Source organism: Prionailurus bengalensis, chromosome B2 (assembly GCF_016509475.1).
Source record: "Prionailurus bengalensis isolate Pbe53 chromosome B2, Fcat_Pben_1.1_paternal_pri, whole genome shotgun sequence".
NCBI classification, from domain to species: Eukaryota; Metazoa; Chordata; class Mammalia; order Carnivora; family Felidae; genus Prionailurus; species Prionailurus bengalensis.
The window spans coordinates 102,638,427-102,657,830 of record NC_057349.1 but is presented as its reverse complement, the minus strand read 5'-3'; the positions used below and the strand labels follow the sequence as shown (position 1 = coordinate 102,657,830).

The 19,404-nt window shown below is 36.3% G+C and overlaps 1 protein-coding gene across 2 annotated transcripts in view; it reads left to right on the top strand.

The window, feature by feature from the left end:
• HDAC2 (histone deacetylase 2) overlaps positions 1-19,404 on the top strand; it is a 30,368-nt gene that overhangs the window by 889 nt on the left and 10,075 nt on the right. The window contains exons 1-8 of one of the 2 annotated variants that reach the window (XM_043592153.1): positions 678-785; positions 9,073-9,185; positions 10,361-10,478; positions 12,079-12,153; positions 13,186-13,324; positions 15,575-15,716; positions 18,897-18,989; positions 19,193-19,301. In XM_043592153.1, coding sequence (XP_043448088.1) covers positions 9,111-9,185; positions 10,361-10,478; positions 12,079-12,153; positions 13,186-13,324; positions 15,575-15,716; positions 18,897-18,989; positions 19,193-19,301 — 751 coding nt within the window. In that variant the 5' untranslated portion in view covers positions 678-785; positions 9,073-9,110. Of the gene's footprint in view, positions 1-677; positions 786-9,072; positions 9,186-10,360; positions 10,479-12,078; positions 12,154-13,185; positions 13,325-15,574; positions 15,717-18,896; positions 18,990-19,192; positions 19,302-19,404 lie in introns of those variants that run through there. The other variant, XM_043592152.1, reaches the window with a different exon arrangement.

Here is a 19,404-nt window from a genome sequence, read left to right as displayed (position 1 = left end):
GGCCTACCCTGCCTCGGTGGAGGTGGCCAAGGGGATGGTCCGGCCTCTCGCCTCTCCTGCCCGCCACTTGTGGGAACGGTGGTGTTGGGGTACCCTGCTCCGGCCTCCGACCCCTCCCCCCCCGGGTCAAATATCTACCCCGGCCCAGACTTCACACAAAGCCCCGCGGCCGCGAGAGCCCCGCCCCCAGTCCCCGTCCCTCCCCCCCCCCCCTCCCGGTCGCGGCTCGCTCCCGCCCCGCCCCTCCCTTCCTCTTCGGCTCTGGCTGGCCGCAGTGTCTGCTCCTTTCTCCGCCTCCCAGCTTCACCCCGGACCCCTCGACCGGGTCGCGGCTGGCGAGTAGTAACTGAGGGTGGGGGCCCATGGACGCCTTGGGGCACACTCACTCCTCCGTTTCGCCGGGGCTCCATCCCTCTCCTTTGTTCGCCCGGTGCTTTCAGCGCCACTTTCTCAGGGTTCAAACGAAAAGGCTTCACTTCCTCGAAAAAAATTGGGGTTTTTCGAGTTTGAGGTAGTTAGTCTTCGCGGGAAATATGACGGTGCTAGGGAGACGTGGAGCTGTTACTGCTTGTGTTCGTGGATCAGACTCGATGGGTCCTGGCTTGCCTCTGTGAGAGGCGGTTACCACCCACTTCTTTGTTGCTCTTTGTTCGATCAGGAAATACAGCCTGCTTTGGAGGTTTAGGAGAGCATTGGCATCTTGCTTGTGAAAGCTGTTACTAGGTGGTGGGAGTTTGGGTGTAGGAAAACTTTGAGGAGTCGTGCGGAAAGTGCTGAATAATCAGGTAAGCTTGAGCTTGCGGCCCAGTAAAATATGAAAATCAGATAGCTTAAATTTTAGGGGTTCTCCCATTTGAAATTTAAGCAGAGACGTTACACAAAGACATTAACGGCAAATAGTTTCTCCTGGATTATTCTCCACAGAAGGATTTTGAAAAGTTAACAAAGAAGCTAGGCTCCGTGACCTGCGAGTCCTATTTGATGTGTCTCAAGCAGTACAAATCTTGAAAGTTGTTTCCTACAAGTGGTGTATTGTCTGTATTACAAAATCTTAGGTGGAACCAGACCTTAGAGATCTGGTTCAGAATGAAGCTGATTTTAATTTGAAAATGGCCATACCATATTACTTCATTTAGCAAAGATGAATCTTTTAATGCCTGATCATATAAAATGACCATATAAAATGTGTCTTTGGGGGAAAACTTCAGATCATACGGAAGAAATCTAAATTGTTTGATGTTTGATGGCTAGTACTAAGTAGTTAACAGCTGTGGTATAAAACATTTTTTGAGAGCATTGCATATATGTGTAATGCAAATTGAAATTATGCCATCCTGGAGGGATAGAGATAGGAGTACATTTTAATTTTAATATGAACTATATTTCTTAATGATCAGTCTTTAAAAATTTATGCGTATTTTGAGTCACTGGCGGAGCCCTTGCTCTCCATTCCCTGATCAAATTGGAAAGTAAATAACCGTATGTGTAAATTAATTTTTAAAATGATATTGTTTCTAAGGTTTGAAAAGCGGGGGAAACTAGTGCTTAGGCTCCTCCTGCAGCTTAGTTGCTATTGACAGTGATAGGCTCTAATGAAGCTGCTTATAACTTCTTGTCATCAGACTTGAATTGTAGAAGCAGGAAGTACACGTAAGGAGCAGTTTTAAGAACAGCTGTTTGTTTCTGGGCCCATTTGTGATGAGCCTTTGCTGAGGGAATGGGATGCCAAGGGCAGGATGCGGGGCTTGATAGGTAGAGTGGAAAAAATCCAGTCTCATGAGTATCACTTATTTACTGTATACCATTCAACTGCTTTACCTGATGACCAACACCAGTTGTGTAACTGAGTTTTTGGAAATCTAAGGCTCTTGCCTCATTTTTAGAATGGAATTTTTGGTTGCTTTCATTTGGAATTTTCTTTGGATTTTTGTCGGGGGTGGGGGGAGCTAATAAAATGTTTTGGAGAAACTATTAAGTTGGCTGGGTATCATTGTGCTAATTATTAGTACGTGATAGCATATATACTAAGCTTTGAACAATTAATTCCAAAAGCTTACATTATCCCCAAAATCCTATTTTGTCAGCTTATAAAGGTAGTGGTAATTTTTCTTTTTCTAATTGTGAGGAAAGAGAAAGGTAAAGTAGCTTCTGCACCAAAGAATGGGGAGACTTGGAGGTATACAACATGGATTGGATTGAAACTAAAAATCTGCTCGCCTAAATTAGCTGCTTTTAATGTGTTGGTAAAGAGAGTAGAAGACAGGAGTGAAGCGAATTCTACAACCATAGGAATCCTCCGTTTAGGCTTAGTTGGGACCATTAGGCACACTCTTTGCAACACAGAGAGAATATCTAGCAAATGAAAGAGACTTCTTGAAGACGTGTATTTTTCTCTGTATGCTTTATAGTGTTCAGTATTATACCCTTTAGATGGCTGGAACGCTGGTTCCAGGTGAACCTTCAGGCATTGGTGGATGAGGTATCCTTAAACCTTTGAGGAAACTGCAGCAATTGTTGACCCATGCCTCCAAAGTTTCCAAAAACTCCCTTCTAAATCTTGGTATTCTTGTAGGTACTACAAGATTATCAATACTATGTACAGTGACATAACTAGTTGCTGAGATCCCTTCTGACTTTAAAATGATGTGATTTCTGTACTTAAATGTAATAAGCAAACCAAGCTGTGTTAACGGCCTCGTCTGTGATACTCACATTTATTTTATTTTTTTAAGTTTACTTATTTATCTTGTGAGAGAGAGCCCACGCAAGCAGTGGTGGGGCAGAGAGAGAGGGAGAGGGAGAATCCCAAGCAGGGTCCCTTCTACAGAGCCAGATGTGGGCCGGATCATGACCTGAGCCAAATCAAGAGTCAGACACCTAACCACTGAGCCAACCAGGTGCCCCACAATGCATTTGTAACACTTTATCTAGAAATGTTAAATGTGCTTTGTTTTGAATCAAGCTTTAGGCCAATCACATTTAGTGCCTATTTTACAATGTATGTGATATAATAGGGTTGTATATATATGTCATTTACATAATTGTTTGTATATTGCTCTGTGCTCTGTTTTTTCCTCTTGATAGTGTGCATCAGAATTTTTGGAGACAAGTGGTTCAATGAAAAGCATGCACCACTATACAAAGATAGAATATAAAAGTTATCAAGATTGCACCTCCCAGGATACTCATAAGAATTCTGTTTGGCAGCCAACTATTCACAGATTTTCTTAGACTTTTATTTGTAACAGTGGTGCCAAGGCTTTTTGTTAGATAGATAGCCTTTAATAAAACGGCATGGGTTCTTTGCTGTAGTATAAATATTATCCGTAAAATAGGTAATCATTTTTTCTAGAATAGGTTATCAGCAAATCAGAGTACTGAATGAATTACAGCAGCAGTTCATAAATACCAGTAGTCCTAATTGCACATCACTATTTAGACCTAGTACTGTGTAATACTTAAACAGTTTTTCTTATACTTGGGTCCTCTTCCCCCAGCTATTCTTTACTACTCGTTTCCTTAAAATTTCACCTTATGAGACTTTTCCCTATTACCTTAATCCTCATTACTGATTTTTTCCCTATTATACTCTCATGCTGTTTATATCACCTGAATTTTGTCCACCTCACTGAATATAAGCTTTGTGAGGACAGAGTCTTGTCTGTTTTGCTTATGTCTGTGCCTCTATCATGTAAATAAAAGTTAAAGGTTTTTTAAATTATTGATGAATAAATGATCAGTACCTTATTTTTATGGGTAGAGCACTTTTTTTTTTTTTTAACATTTATTTATTTTTGAGACAGAGAGAGAGCATGAACAGGGGAGGGTCAGAGAAAGAGGGAGACACAGAATCTGAAACAGGCTCCAGGCTCTGAGCTGTCAGCACAGAGCCCGACGCGGGGCTCGAACCCACGGACCGCAAGATCGTGACCTGAGCCGAAGTCGGCCGCTCAACTGACTGAGCCACCCAGGCGCCCCTGGATAGAGCACTTTCATATAACATTTTCTTTGCTTCTTAAAACCATTCTGAGTTATAGACAGGTAAAGTGAGTGGCATTTTGTTTATATTACATTTGAAAATAGATTCGTATCCTTGTTTGACCCAGTCCACTCCTTATCCTTTACCACATTGACTGGTTTTAATGTCCAAGAAGAGGTCAAAACCTGGTACCTAAAAGATTTTTCTTTTTTCCTTTGGTGACGCAACAGTGGACCTCCTTAGGCTGCTACAAAAAAAGGGTGGGCCGGGGGCTTCCTCTTACAAAACAGAAAGTATTAATAATTATTTTTTTTAACAAAAACTTGTAAATGCTTCGGTTGATAAGTATTTAAGGAGATAGTTGGAATTGGTAATCTCTTAGAGAATGATAATAGCATTGAAATATGAATGAGATCAGATTTAAAAGTTTAATAAGGATATTTGTACTGGTTAATAAGTCCTGTTCCTCTCTATTTCCATAGCAGTTAGCGTATACTTGTTTATGAAAGCCCATAGAAATATCAAATGGGTTTAATATTTGTGTGCCAGGTAGACAAAAGATTATTTAAGTCCTAAGAAGGAAATAAAAGCTGTATACCTAAGTGTGGACCTTTGCAGGCTGTTCAGACAAGGAAGGCCTGAAGGAAGAGAATGGGCCAGTTTTAAAAGAGTTTTCCTATGAGGACACATGGGTGGCTTAGTGGCTTAAGCATCTGACTTCATCTCAGGTCATGATCTCTTCATTTGTGGTATTGAGCCCCCCGTCGGGCTGTGTGCTGAGCTCTGGAGCCTGCTTCACATTCTGTGTCTCCCTCTCTCTCTGCCCTTCCCTGTTCATGCTCTGTCCCACTCTTTAAAAAATAAACATTAAAAAAAAAAACATTAGGGGAAAAAAGTTTTCCTATGTAGTACATTGCAAACTACAAAGGCCAAGTAAGTTAGGATTTGGCACACTAAACAAAAGGGAAGATGTAGGGGAACCATGGGATGCCAAGGCAAGGTAGTAAAGGGCCAGACCACGCAAGACATGTACTAAGAGATTTTAACTTTGTTCAGGGAATAGAAAACCACTGAAGGTTTTTAAATAGAACTCTTTAAGTGGAAAAAGGATGGTAAAGAGTGATGAATGGAAGACTGAAAGCAAGAATTGAATGTATGTTGGTCCACATAAAATATCATGGTTGTGGTTGACAGAAATGGACACATTTAAGAGAGGTTTTGAGAGTAAAAAGAACTTGTTGGTGGATTGGAAATGGAGCTGGAACTGGTTAATGGTGATACAGAATAAAGGATGATTCCTAAGTTTCTATCTAGATGGAACAGATTAGGTGACTCATTCCTAAGAGAAGAAGATTTTTAGAGCAGTCCTCTCTTGTTCACTGACTTGTCCAAGCACCTAAAAAAGTGCCTGGCACATGGTAGTCTCTTGATTTTGTTAAATGAATGAATGAACTTGAGAAGCTCCTGATACTTAAAGGTTGGTGGAGGAGTGGCTATGGGGTAGGAGTAGTCCAAGAGAGCAGTTTATGGAAGCCAGTGGCCAGTGTGTTAAAGATAGTGGACTAAGCAATATGTGGAAGATGAAAAAATTAATATTTATAATCATTATTCTGCATATTGTGAATCTTCACACATTTTTTTGCTGCAAAAATATTAATGTTTGATTATAGGCTGCTGTGTAGATCCCAGGATATCACATAATATACAACAGATGTAACAACTACATTTATAAAACCTGAAAAAAAATCTTAAATACATCTAGTCTCAAGTACTTGAGGTGAGAGTGTAGATCTTAGTAGCCATTTTGTTCTGATAGCTTCTTTTGAAGAGTGAACAGTTGCTAAAATTTTGCAGATAAAATGAATTCTTTGTGAGGACTTCTTCATGTTGACGATTAAAATTTATTGTGTTCAGGGAACCACCTTGAGCTAATTTTTCTGATGTTTGCTTCATTGGTAAAGCATTTTTATGTATTTTGATGAAAATCAAGATAACATTTAAAATGTCCAAGTTGCGGGGCGCCTGGGTGGCTCAGTCGGTTAAGCGTCCGACTTCAGCTCAGGTCACGATCTCGCGGTTTGTGAGTTCGAGCCCCACGTCGGGCTCTGGACTGATGCCTCAGAGCCTGGAGCCTGCTTCGGATTCTGTGTCTCCCTCTCTCTCTGCCCCTCCCCCGTTCATGCTCTGTCTGTCTCTGTCCCAAAAATAAATAAACGTTAAAAAAAATAAAATAAAATGTCCAACTTGTATTACTTCACCACTTAGATGAGTGGAATTTGTAGGTTCTTAAAGCTAAGAAAAGACATTTTATGTTTATTGAAAAGTGGATGGCTACAAAGCAGCCTTGAGAGAATTTTGAGATATGGGATTAAACCAGAAAGAATTGGGAGATGGTTCTTTTATTAACCCCTTACATTTTGGGGGAATTCTTGGTAAACCAGTTAATACTTATCTTTGGCTTGGTTGCCCTTGTGGACATGTGTCATTTAGGTAGGGGGCACATATTTTTTATGGGTCTGGGGCGCCTAAATTGTAGCAGAGAAAACTTGTTGAAAGCTACGTATATTCATACAAAATTGGAGGACCCTATATTGGTAAAAAAGTGATGGATTAGATAGGTAGTTTCTTATATTCATTTTCTTGAAATTAGTGAAGACCCTAAACCTTTACCATATTCTATCCTTTCCTAGCCAGGCTTTCCCCTACCATTTCTACTGACTGTAAATGTCGTTGCTCTCCTACTAGCTACTGCTTAAAGATGGTCTGCGTTGTTCTGCCCACATTTGACTATAGCTCTTCTAGCTTGGCAATATTACCGGACTCAGCTGCATCTCACATTTCTTCACTATAGGAACAATAGTAATAATAAATACCTACATCATAGGGTTAATTGACAAGATTAACAGATCATAATGTGAAGTGCTTAGAATTGTACCTCCTAGTAAGCACTCAATAAATGTTCATTGCTGCTATCATTTTTTTTTTCAAACATGCTTGCTGAGAAATTGCTACTGTAGTCACCCTTCTGTAGGTTATTGGCATCTTTCCTATTATTAGATTATTAGTGGCTTTCCATTGGACTCTCAGTATGTCTATAACTAGAGTTATTTGGTCTTAAAATATAATAGATGTTAGAGACCTCTCATCTTAGTAAATCTAACCAAGTGTTTGGAAGTTCTCTGAAGACAAGTTTCTTTATTCTTATTCTCATGGTCTCTTGGTAGTGATAACTTAGACGTAACCTCCCTTGCATTAATTTGGGTATGTGATGCTTTGTGATTCTAGCGGGCTTTCCATACCTCAAGAATTTCTTGAAACCATGTTGCTTTCAAGGAAGTATGTGTGGTGCCAACCATGTAGAACTGAGCTTCATAGTATATCCTTGTAAAGGTAGTTTATTTCATACATGGCCTCTGAATTGTGATATATATACGCAGAGGAATGTTACATATCCCCATAGTCTTCCTCAGCTACTTGTCTGTATTGTCTTAGCTTTGTTGTTGGCTCTTGGTTTAAGAAAGGTGGCTTTCCCTTTAAATGACTGTGTATATGTTGTTTTCGGAAGAGAGTTTGTATTGAAAATGAGTTAAGTAAATTAGTGTTACAATACCAACAAAATAAAACAGTAGTAGTATTTAGAAATAGCTATGTTATGAAAATAGGCCCATTATAAAACAGGAATGTTTGTCCTGGAGTATTATCAAATACATGGAAGAGAGAAATGCAAGTTTTTGAGTTCTCAGTTTACATTAAACCAAAAAAGGTGGGGGCACCTGGGTGACTCAGTCAGTTAAGCCGCCGTCTTCAGCTCAGGTCATGATCTCCTCATTTGTGGTATCGAGCCCCCCATTGGGCTCTGTCCTCAGAACCTGGAGCCTACTTCCAATTCTGTCTGTCTGTCTGTCTGTCTGTCTCTCTCTCTCTCTCTCTCTCTGCCTCTCCCCTGCTTGCTCTGTGTGTGTGTCTCTCTCAAAAATAATAAACATTAAAAAAAATTTTTTTTTTTAACCAAAAGTGTATATTAGGATTTTGGAAGATTTTTTTGATCCTGAAGATAGAGAGGGAAATGGTATTCTTTATCCCTAGCTTTTACATAAACTCATGTTGAAGTGATTAACTTCAAGCCATTAAAGTCAGCTTGACTGTCCTCACAAAATTTCGGAATTATTTATTTAAAGACTAGAATTGATACTAAAATAATTTCTAATTTAATACAGTCTGTTGCAGAAAGTGCTTGTTACATTAAAAAAATAGTATATTTTTAGAGGTTTCCTTAATATTTTTATTATAAAACCACTAGGTCTTTACCTGAAAGTATTGATTTTATTGAAATTTGATAGATGAAAATCTGGTTTTGGTGTTACCTGCTCATTTTAAAATAGACCTTATGTATAAGTTTTAAAACGTTGGTATATAAGATGTCATGGAAAGGTAGGCTGGCAGTTATAACTTTTAATCATTAAGAATGAGACAAAATATCCTTTCTGCCTTAAAAAATGTCATGAGTATGTGTGTCTCATCAGAGCAAAATTTTATTTACGATCTAAATTTCATTTACCAAAAATTTCTCTCATAAACTGTGATCAGGATGTATGTGGAATGTTTTAACCCACATAATTCTAACTCTAAAGGATTTCTGGAATGCCAGTAAATATTCAGGAAGTAATTGCTGTAAAATCTTTAAATAATAACAGTGAAACTCAGCGAATTTACCTTAGGCATCTGAACTTGCCAGTGAATATGAAAAGTAATTATCAATTTAAGTAACAAAAACCACTTTTGTAAGTCATTACAGAGTATTTTATTTGGACTAATCCTAAATAAGAAATTTTGGTAAGGTGAAAATCAGAAAGCTTCCTTGCCTTAATTTATAAATAAGCATAACATATACTAATGGAGTTATCACATGTAAACGTGTACATAGTATCTTGGTTTTGTAATACAGTTTGAAAGTTGAAAAATCCAAAATCATTATTTAAGGTTTTAAATCTTATTTGGGTGATAAATGCCTGCTACTGATAAACCTACATAAATTTAGATTGTGAAGATTCTCTTGTTCGTATTATTCAGTTGATGTTGTTTTTCTATTTTAGGTGATATTGGGAATTATTATTATGGACAGGGTCATCCCATGAAACCTCATAGAATCCGCATGACCCACAACTTGCTGCTAAATTATGGCTTATATAGAAAAATGGAAATATATGTGAGTATACCTTTTGGTAAATATTCAGCAGTGATTTTATTTTTTTAATCTACTGCCCTGAAACTTTATTACTCCCTTTGGAGGGCATTTAGCAGATGAAAAAGTCTGGAAGAAAACAGAAACTCCTTTTTGTTTTATTCTTCAGAGAAAACTGGGAGTGTGGGAACTGTAGCCTCTCTTTTCCCTGCTCCTCCACTACTTTTAAGAAGTTTCCCATATCCCACCTTTTCACATTCTGGAGAACAACTCAGTTTAGCATACTAAATATTTTTGTTACCGTAGTGGTTGACCTGGCTGTGCTGCTGAAGAGTTGACCTGGGACTATTACGAAAGAATTATGTAGAAAATTCTAGAAAATTGGCATATGGAACAGTGTGTTAGTGGACGTGCAGAATATAAATAACATTTAAGATACAACTGCTTTAAATGTTTTTGCACTGATGGGAGTATATATAAACAAATGCAAGACACAATTCTTGCCTATCTGGGGAGAAAAGAAAGACTTGAAGCAGTTAACAGTGTTGGGGGTGTGTGTATGTATGTGTGTGTGTGTGTGTGTGTATATATATATATGTGTGTGTGTGTGTGTGTGTGTGTATATGTATGTATGTATATATATGTACGTATATACACATGAGTTATTTTCTTTGAAATATAAACAGAGGAGAGGATTGGATAAGACTATCTGGAAGCCTTCTGGGCTTCTGGGAGAAGTGTGTCATAAATAAAATTGAGCTCTTGGGCACAAGGATAATTAAGATAGGCAAAGGAAAGGAAGAGAGATCCTGAACAAAGACTTAAAATTGAGATTGAGTCTCATTCTCACTGTATGCAGAGCAGGTTTATGATAGAAGGTTTGTGACGGAAAATGAAAGTGTTTCTAAAGATGGATTCGGTAAGTGTTGAGCCATTTCCACTAAAATAAAAGGAGTGATTAATTTATAGTTGGGGCCAGACCTGTCTAATGCTTTTAAAGGAGTAGAAATTCGCTTCAGAATTGATACGGTTTCCTAAAAACACACATGTATAAATTTGGATTAGCTTTGAAATTTATTTTGTTCTGGCCAGCCTAATTCTTTTAGAGGACGGTTAGGGGAAATTGTATATTTTGTGTTTGATAATTCTGATATAACCAGTTGTAATTCCACAATTCTGACATTTGGTTTTCTTCACAGAGGCCCCATAAAGCCACTGCTGAGGAAATGACAAAATACCACAGTGATGAGTACATCAAATTTCTACGTTCAATAAGACCAGATAATATGTCTGAGTATAGTAAGCAGATGCAGAGATGTACGTTTCTGTGCTAAAAATATATGCTAGTATTGATAAGTGTAAATGAGTATTTTTAGAAGCTTATAATTAGAGTTATCCAAATCTAGGTATTCTGCCTGATCTAAATATTATTTTAATTATTGGTTTGAAAAGTCAATGTAAAAATATTAAAGCTACTTTGTGAACAACAAAAGCAAACTCTGCTTGAAGCCTATTGATTTGCCAAACTGCCAAAGAGCTATTTGGTGTTCCTTTACTCTTTGTTTTGGTTAACTTTGGGAGAATGGGTATTAGTGGGAAGACTTTGTTCCCTTGCTGTTTAAAAAAAGTGATTATACTTTGATTGGTCTTAGCCTGGTATATATATCTCATTTTCTATTTGTGTGCTTTAGTTAATCTGGATTGTAATACATAATCTGTTCCTTCCCATTGTTGGTGACACTTTTGATTTTCTTCTATAAAGCATTTTATAGATAAAAAGTATTTTATTAGTGATTGGTTGGCTTGAAAGTGTAATGCAAAGTGTCATCCTAGAATGATTGCAACAGAGTTTTTTAAACCTTGTTAACGAGTTCATTCTTATTAGTGTTTTTATTAATTTTAGTGATGATTTTTTTTTAATAAACAATTTCAATAATGCCAAATTAAGTGTAGTTGTTAGACATCTCATACATTTATAGAACTTTGTATACATTTCTACTATAGATTATTTATTCAGTAAAATGCTGTAATGTAAATAGAACATACTATTTATACATTTTTTTTGATGGAGATTTAGGCTTAAGATTAAAAGTCATGAGTAGATGGGGCAGATGAATTAACAGGATTGATTTACTAATACATACTACTGAATTATATTATGATTATGATTATATCTGAGCAGTAAGAAACTAAAATTTATTCATTGTAGTGTTAGATTAAGGATATATATACAAAGCTATGTAAAATAATTACCCTTACTTTTGAAGAAGTTGTAATTTGAGAAGTGGGGAGAGACTTGAGAATGGGTTATATACATATATGTCCCTTTTATCCTGTCTGTAGTAAGGAACTAAATATATTGCAGTGTGTCATGTATCTGTAGGTGTTGTTTTCTCGTGCTTTATATACTCCTTTCTTCTACGCCCTGGCTGTTATGAACTTAGTTAATTCTCCTTTGAGATGGGGTAGGCAACCTGCTGCTTTATCTTTTTAGTACTCGCTAAAATATAGTTCAAAGTTATGGATAGTCTGTGCATGTAAGGAATTGTAGAGAGAGTAAATTATAAAGGAATTAAAGTTGCTTCGATTTTGTAGAATCTTGATTAATTTATTGAATATTTGAGGAGAAATGCCTAAATTTAAGTCTGTGTTTTAATAAAATCAAATACGTTTTATATTTTGATTGCTACTGATTTTTTGGTAATAGAGTAGAGATGTTCTACAAATAATCCTGGTAAGATTTGATGGTGGTGTTTCACATATAATGCTTTAATTACCTTGGATAAATGATATATTTTTAAGTAACAAACTTTAGCTTTCTACCAAGATGTTTTATGATTGCATCAAATAACGTTTTTATAAGAAAAGGTTTCATTAATTCACAGAAGGGCTTGTAACTGAAATCCATCTTTCACAGTTAATGTTGGAGAGGATTGTCCAGTGTTTGATGGACTCTTTGAGTTTTGTCAGCTCTCAACTGGTGGCTCAGTTGGTAAGTGTCCTGATTCAGATTTAAAAATTGGCTTAGGGGCACCTGGGTGGCTCAGTTGGTTAAGCGTCCAACTCTTGGTTTTGGCTCAGGTCAAGATCTCACGGTTTGTGGGTTCAAGCCTTGCGTCAGGCTCTGTGCTGGCATCACAGAGCCTGCTTGGGATCCTTTTTCCCCCTCACCTGCTTGTGCTCGCTCTCTCAAACTTAAAAAAAAATGACTTAAACTTAGTATGTATCTTTTGGGTTATTTGTTTAGAGCATAAGTTTTAATGGTAGTGGATTTTAATAACAAAAAAGTAGTCTGTATGTTTATAGTAGAGTACAGTTGTCTTTAAAAACCCCTGTGTTTGGGGCACCTGGCTGACCATTGGGTAGAGCATGTGACTCTTGATCTAGGAATCATGAATTCAAGCCCCACATTGGGTGTAGAGCTTACTTTGAAAAAAAAGTAAGTAAAGGTAGTTACTTCTTTCTTTAAAAATCAGTCAATGAATTCCCCATGTTTTATGGTCATAATGATTTGAAGTTTTCAGTTTCTTACTGCTATTATATTTTCACTTAGAGATTTCTCTCTTCTGCCTCTCTAGTTACCAATTTCCATATATACCCTTATTTAATCAGATCGCAGCTATAGGATAATATTTATCTAAGGAGGGGCGCCTGGGTGGCTCAGTCGGTTAAGCGTCTGACTTTGGCCTAGGTCATGATCTCACAGTTCGTGAGTTTGAGCCCCACGTCAGGCTCTGTGCTGACACCTTGGAGCTTGGAGCCTGCTTCGGATTCTGTGTCTTCCTCTCTCTTTCTGCCCCTCCCCAGCTCATGCTTGCACTTTGTCTCTGTCAAAAATAAATAAACTTAAAATATATATATATTTATCTAAGAAGAAATTGCTGTTTGTGCCCTAGACAGTGATCCTTATATTTTTGTAATTTTAAGTTCTTTTATACATGGCATACTCTATAAAGGGCTTTTGTCTAGTTCTACTGTTTTTTATTTTAAACACTTTCAAAGTCTACCCTGTCTGGTTTTTTAGCTGGAGCTGTGAAGTTAAACCGACAACAAACTGATATGGCTGTTAACTGGGCTGGAGGATTACATCATGCTAAGAAATCAGAAGCATCAGGATTCTGTTATGTTAATGATATTGTACTTGCCATCCTTGAGTTACTAAAGTAAGTTAATTTGTGTTATTTTTCTTATGAAAAAAGTTTAAAACAATATGAATCTGTGGCTTTAAAAAACATATCAAGTAGGTTAAAAGTAGTTATGGTGAGTCTTCTATGGATTTTCTATAAACCATTGTAGAAATGCAGGACATTTTCCCATTCCTTGGATTAATGAGAATGAGAAATGCCTATGTATATCTAAAAGTCCATTAAATATCCTTTTAAAAAATACTAGAAGTAGTGTAGCGATTTAGATTTGGGTAATAGTTTCAACTAATGAGAAATGACATGACCCTGAAGTTCATGTTCTAACATTTTGTAAGTTTTAACTCTTGAAAGCAAAAGTATGAAACGTTGTGTTAAAGGAAATTTGTTTTTTGAATGAGTTTGTGTAGATTTACGCGCAGTGGGGCTTTGTTCTCTACTAATGGATAAAATTATCTCTAAATTACTAGAACAGTTTTAAAGTTACCCTTGATGGCAGTTTGAGAGCGGTATCTATAGAGGAGGTACTTAAGAATTTGGAAATTTATAAAGTTTTGGTTTTTTTTAACCATTATCGGTTGTAACATGTCTTAGATTCCACTTGAGATTGTAGTGAATTAGTTTTTTCTCAGTACTGAAAATGTTGTCTATAGTTGATTCCATGCATATGGTTCATAGAAGCTAATTTTTCAGTCATGTAAAATTTGGAATTGACTCCTCATATAAACAACTAAAATGTTTCAGTGAGCTCATTGAGAGCCAGAGAAAACCATTTGAAATTATTTGCCTTGGTTTTTAATTTACTATTGATGTTGGTTCTTGTGTCTTCATCTCTTGAGTAATAGTTCTTGCCCACATGCTTATATTCTGTTTTTTTTTTTTTTAATTTTTTTTTTTACATTTATTTATTTTTGAGACAGAGAGACAGAGCATGAACGGGGAAGGGTGAGAGAGAGAGGGAGACACAGAATCTGAAACAGGCTCCAGGCTCTGAGCGGTTAGCACAGAGCCTGACGCGGGGCTCGAACTCACGGACTGCGAGATCATGACCTGAGCTGAAGTCGGACACTTAACTGACTGAGCCACCCAGGCGCCCCCCACATGCTTATATTCTTAAATAAGTTTAACTTAATTTGTCTAGACATATTTCTTTAACTGATGTGATCAAACATTTAATTAGTTGACAGTTGATAAGCCACTTATGAACCACTTAGAAACTTGCTTTGCTCACAGCTTTATTATTTTTGTGAAGAGATTCTGCTGTGATGAGACATTCTACTTTTATTTCATAACTTTGCTGAATGGTGCTTTCCTGTGAGTTGAGACTGTTTCTAAGAGTGCTTAGTTTGATAATGTCAGTTTACATTATTTTCTTTTAACATAGCTGTGGTATCATCATGTAATAAATACAGTGCTGCCATTAAACTCAGTAACAGAATAATCCTCAGGTTACAGTGCCATAAAAGGATGACATTCAGAGTTCACCTTCCTTTTCTCTTGTTTTGACCTGGGTGCGTGCTAGTAATAAGATGTCACATTATGATGATACACATGGCTCTTAAAATGCATTCAAGTTATAACTGTATCGCTGCAATTTGCAGTGCTCCAATCAGCACTGTGAAGTGACGAGAGTACCGAATGTGGTTTCTGTCACAACTGCTCTACTCTGCAGTTGAAGCACAAAAGAAGCCGTAGACAATATGTAAACAAATAAACGTGGCCATGTTTGAGTAACACTTTATTTATGGACATTGAAATTTGAATTTCACTTAATTGTCACATATCCTGAACTATTCCTGTTTTAATTTTATTTTTCAGCCATTTAAAAATGTAAAAATTATTCTTACATTAAAGCTTTAAAAAAGATCCCATTGGCCAAATTTGGACTATGAGCCATAGATTGCTAACCACTGTTGTATAACCCTGAAAATGTACTAGAGAGATGTTTTAAAGTAACAGTTCTAAGTATGGTATAATCTTCAGTTGTTAATATATAGGAACATGTTTTATGTTTTTAAAACCTGTAGAATAGGACAGATTTCACAGAGAGTAAATACATTTTCTTACCTAGATTGGGGCTAAAGAGAAGATTTAAGGATCTAAGCCTCAAACTTGTAATTTCAGGTGTATGAATGGTCTCTTAAGCTGGAAGTAAAGTAAGAAAAGGGATTAAACATTCTGGAATGCAAGAGCTCAAAAATAGGTTTTCTGAATCCATGGTGGTTCTTCCCCATCTTAAAACCCTTTGAAAACTTACGGCTTTGTTTTCAGGTATCATCAAAGAGTCTTATATATTGATATTGATATCCATCATGGTGATGGTGTCGAAGAAGCTTTTTATACCACAGATCGTGTAATGACTGTATCATTCCATAAGTATGGGGAATACTTTCCCGGAACAGGAGATTTGCGGGTAAGACTGAAATCGGTCTGAATAAATAATTACGAGATAAATATTAGGAAAACTGAGGAAGCTAATAATTATATATCTAAACTAATATTGTTCTTGAGTCATTAATTTGAAATTTGTGTGCAGAATAGAGTCTTTTTTTATATGTTATCTAACATATGCTAGAATTCACTTTCGTTGACTATACAAAAATTCTGAGAGGACTTCCTTTGGCTCGGTTACTTTCTTTGATTGAATAATTGTTTTTGAAAGTCCCTGAAGCACTAAGCAGTCTTCTTGATTGATGTTCATTTGAATCTTCAAAACCTACTTGATAGTAGTCAACATTGTCTTTGATTGTAAAGACTGGTGGAAGAAAATAAGAAAACAATAAAATCTTTTTTAGATTCTTGTACTGTTCTTTTTATAGTTAGTCTTGATTTAATAGGTCTAATTTTAATCTCTTTTTCCTTTGGGGAAAGAATATCATAGCTTATCCCGCCTGCCTGTTAAATTAAATGCAACTATTTCTTTTATATTTCTGTTATCTTCTTCCATTTGGTGGTCTTTAATGAATGTAAAAACCAGTGGTCAAATCTTGTTTCTACAAAGTTCCTGAAGTTTTTTTTTTTCTTTTTCTACACTAGTTTTTCTTGAACCAAACTATATGCATGTTGAAATTTATTAAAAAATTTAAATAGCTGTTTTTAATTCAGCCTGGATTATATAGGAAATTTCTCTTAGCATGGCATTCAACATTAGTTCTAAATTATTTTATTAAGATTATTTTTCATATCTGTGGTATGGAGTTTATTTTAGCAACCATGTTTTTCAAATATGTGAGTTTTCTTTATTTGACCACAAGGTGGTGCTCTTTCAGTAAGAGTTGTGATGGTGAAATCTTTCTTATAAATAGGTAGAGTGTCAGTGGTTTATTTCTGTTTAAATTATGTGGCTTTTAAAATTGAAAATTTACATTTTCACTTTCTTGCCTGTTAGCTCGTTCAGTGTCTTTCCTCACTTGGTCTTAACTTACATACTAATGATTCTCAGAGTATGACCCTTAAACTGGCAGTATCAGTGTCTCCTGGGAACATATTGTCAGGCCTCAGAAACTCAGATTCTGTGCATTAAAGTTTGAGAGGTACTGCTCTAAATCACTAGAATTCCTTTGCCTACAACCATTGCACTAGAAATTCAGCAAAAGCCTTCCTAATTTTAAGTTTAAAAAAATTAAAGTCTCTTTTCAGTATGGTCCTAATTAATCTCAGAAATGGCAAAAGTCAGCCTGTGTTTTAATTTCTGACAGTATTCTTATGATTGTTTGAAGTTGGTGGAAAATATTGGAGAATGAATGTTTTTAAAAGATTTCAGGATGACTTTGAATATCTTCTGGTCACTTAAGATTTTGCACACACTATATGAAATAGCCTCATAATATTTTTTCCCTTTGGTTATTATAAAAGTTATCCCCAAAATTTTGCAAGGAACTCAAGATCAATCATACATGTAGTTATATTTGGAGTTTCATAAACTTGTGTGTATCTTTAGATGTTAATTTGATAAACATTCCCTTTCCTTCGTGACAATTTATTCTAAATTAGAAAAAAAGGATACTTGAGCGTTGATCATTGTTCAAAATTGTATGCATTTATTAGATCGGGAGCATAAGTAGAAGAAAAAGGGGTATGATACAGTAGTAGTTGAGGAATTAGAAATGGAAGGGATACAGCCTGGTGCTACAAGGGGAGCAGCTCTGAGTTGCTAGCCTTTGGCTGGAGTGAGAAGTGCTAACCAACTTTCTGTACTCTGAAATCTCAGTGTCAAGATATATTCCAGGAATTTGGTTTTTTTTAAAAAAAATTTTTTTTTTCCAACGTTTATTTATTTTTGGGACAGAGAGAGACAGAGCATGAACGGGGGAGGGGCAGAGAGAGAGGGAGACACAGAATCGGAAACAGGCTCCAGGCTCTGAGCCATCACCCCAGAGCCTGACGTGGGGCTCGAACTCCCGGACCGCGAGATCGTGACCTGGCTGAAGTCGGACGCTTAACCGACTGCGCCACCCAGGCGCCCCATCCAGGAATTTGGTTTTTAATGAAGGAGTTTAAGAATTCACAGTGCTTTTAGTTTATCCACATCTGTATGGTTTGCATTTAGTTACATATAAACATTTAGATTTCTTAAGAAAAATTTGGTTGGGAGGAGATGTGTAATCCCACTTGTCTTCGTTGGAAGTTGGCTCATAATAACTAATATTGAAGGATAAACTATGCTTTTTTAAAATGAATCAAGCTCAGATTATTATATGAGAGATCAGGGGAGAATTTACACACAAGTGTTAGTAATCCTAAGGATTCAAGTATATTGAATCATAATCTAAAACACCTGAGTATCAGTCACCCCTAATCCTTTGGTGTGGCAGGTAAAGAACTGTTTTGTAGCAATTTTTATACTGTACCGTTTCTTTAAGGAACATATATGTGTGCACGTGCAGAGGTACATTTACACTCACGCATCTATGCGTGAAATAAGTATTTCAAATACTTATTTATACAAATAAGTATATGTTGTGTGTGTATCCTAAGTGTGTCTACATTGCTGAACCCAGCTCTCTGTTTCTTTTGCTTCATTTGGAAGGTATTAATGCCTAGAGTGGTATTTATTCAACAAGTAGAAACATTTACTTCAAGCACAATTAAAGAGCAGATTTTGGTGCTTTAGTCTGCAGTTGTCAAGACATCAGGACAGTCAGGGCTTATCTTTCATCATAAATAAACTTACACCAGATTATGAGCCACAAGGAGGATTCTGCATTATAGAGACAATTGTTCTGCAGGGTTTTTCTGCTCAGAATATTTATTTTCTGTAGCTTTATTCATAATGTTGTCTTACATATTCTGTTGATGATAAATTTCTTGGTCTCATGTAATATTGCCTTTAATTGTTGATGTTCAATTTCTGTTCTCCCAAGATAACCATTTCAGATTAATTGGAACTCATTCTTTTCAGCCTAATAATGCAATCCATTAATATTGGAATATGTACTTCTTCTGTATTATTTCCTTTCTTAACCTAAAAGCTGAATTCAGAATTGGATATTGTTACCTGTTTTTACAATCTTGCAGAAAACTATTTTAATAAACATGTCAAATATTTTCACTATGAAATACTCCCTAAGAGCTGTTTAATTATGTATTTTAGGATATTGGTGCTGGAAAAGGCAAATACTATGCTGTCAATTTTCCAATGAGAGATGGTATAGATGATGAGTCCTATGGGCAGATTTTTAAGCCTGTAAGTATTACTATTTCAAAATCAAAATGGAGAGGCACCTTGCTAGCACAGTTAGGGCCTGTAACTCTTGATCTTGGAGTTATGAGTTAGAGCCCCATGATGGGTATAAAGATACTTAATAAAATCTTTAAAAAAAACATAAAATCAAAATGGAATTTTAAAAGTATTTTTAGAGATAATAACTTTGGTTATCTTGTACATAGATTATCTCAAAAGTGATGGAAATGTATCAACCTAGTGCTGTGGTGCTACAGTGCGGTGCTGACTCACTATCTGGTGATAGGCTTGGTTGCTTCAATTTGACAGTCAAAGGTAAGCAATTTAATGGATGATAGTCCCAGGAGAATTTTTTTTTCTTCCAAGAACTTCCCATACTAGTTTTCATTACAATTTTTACACAGAGCTACATGCTCTG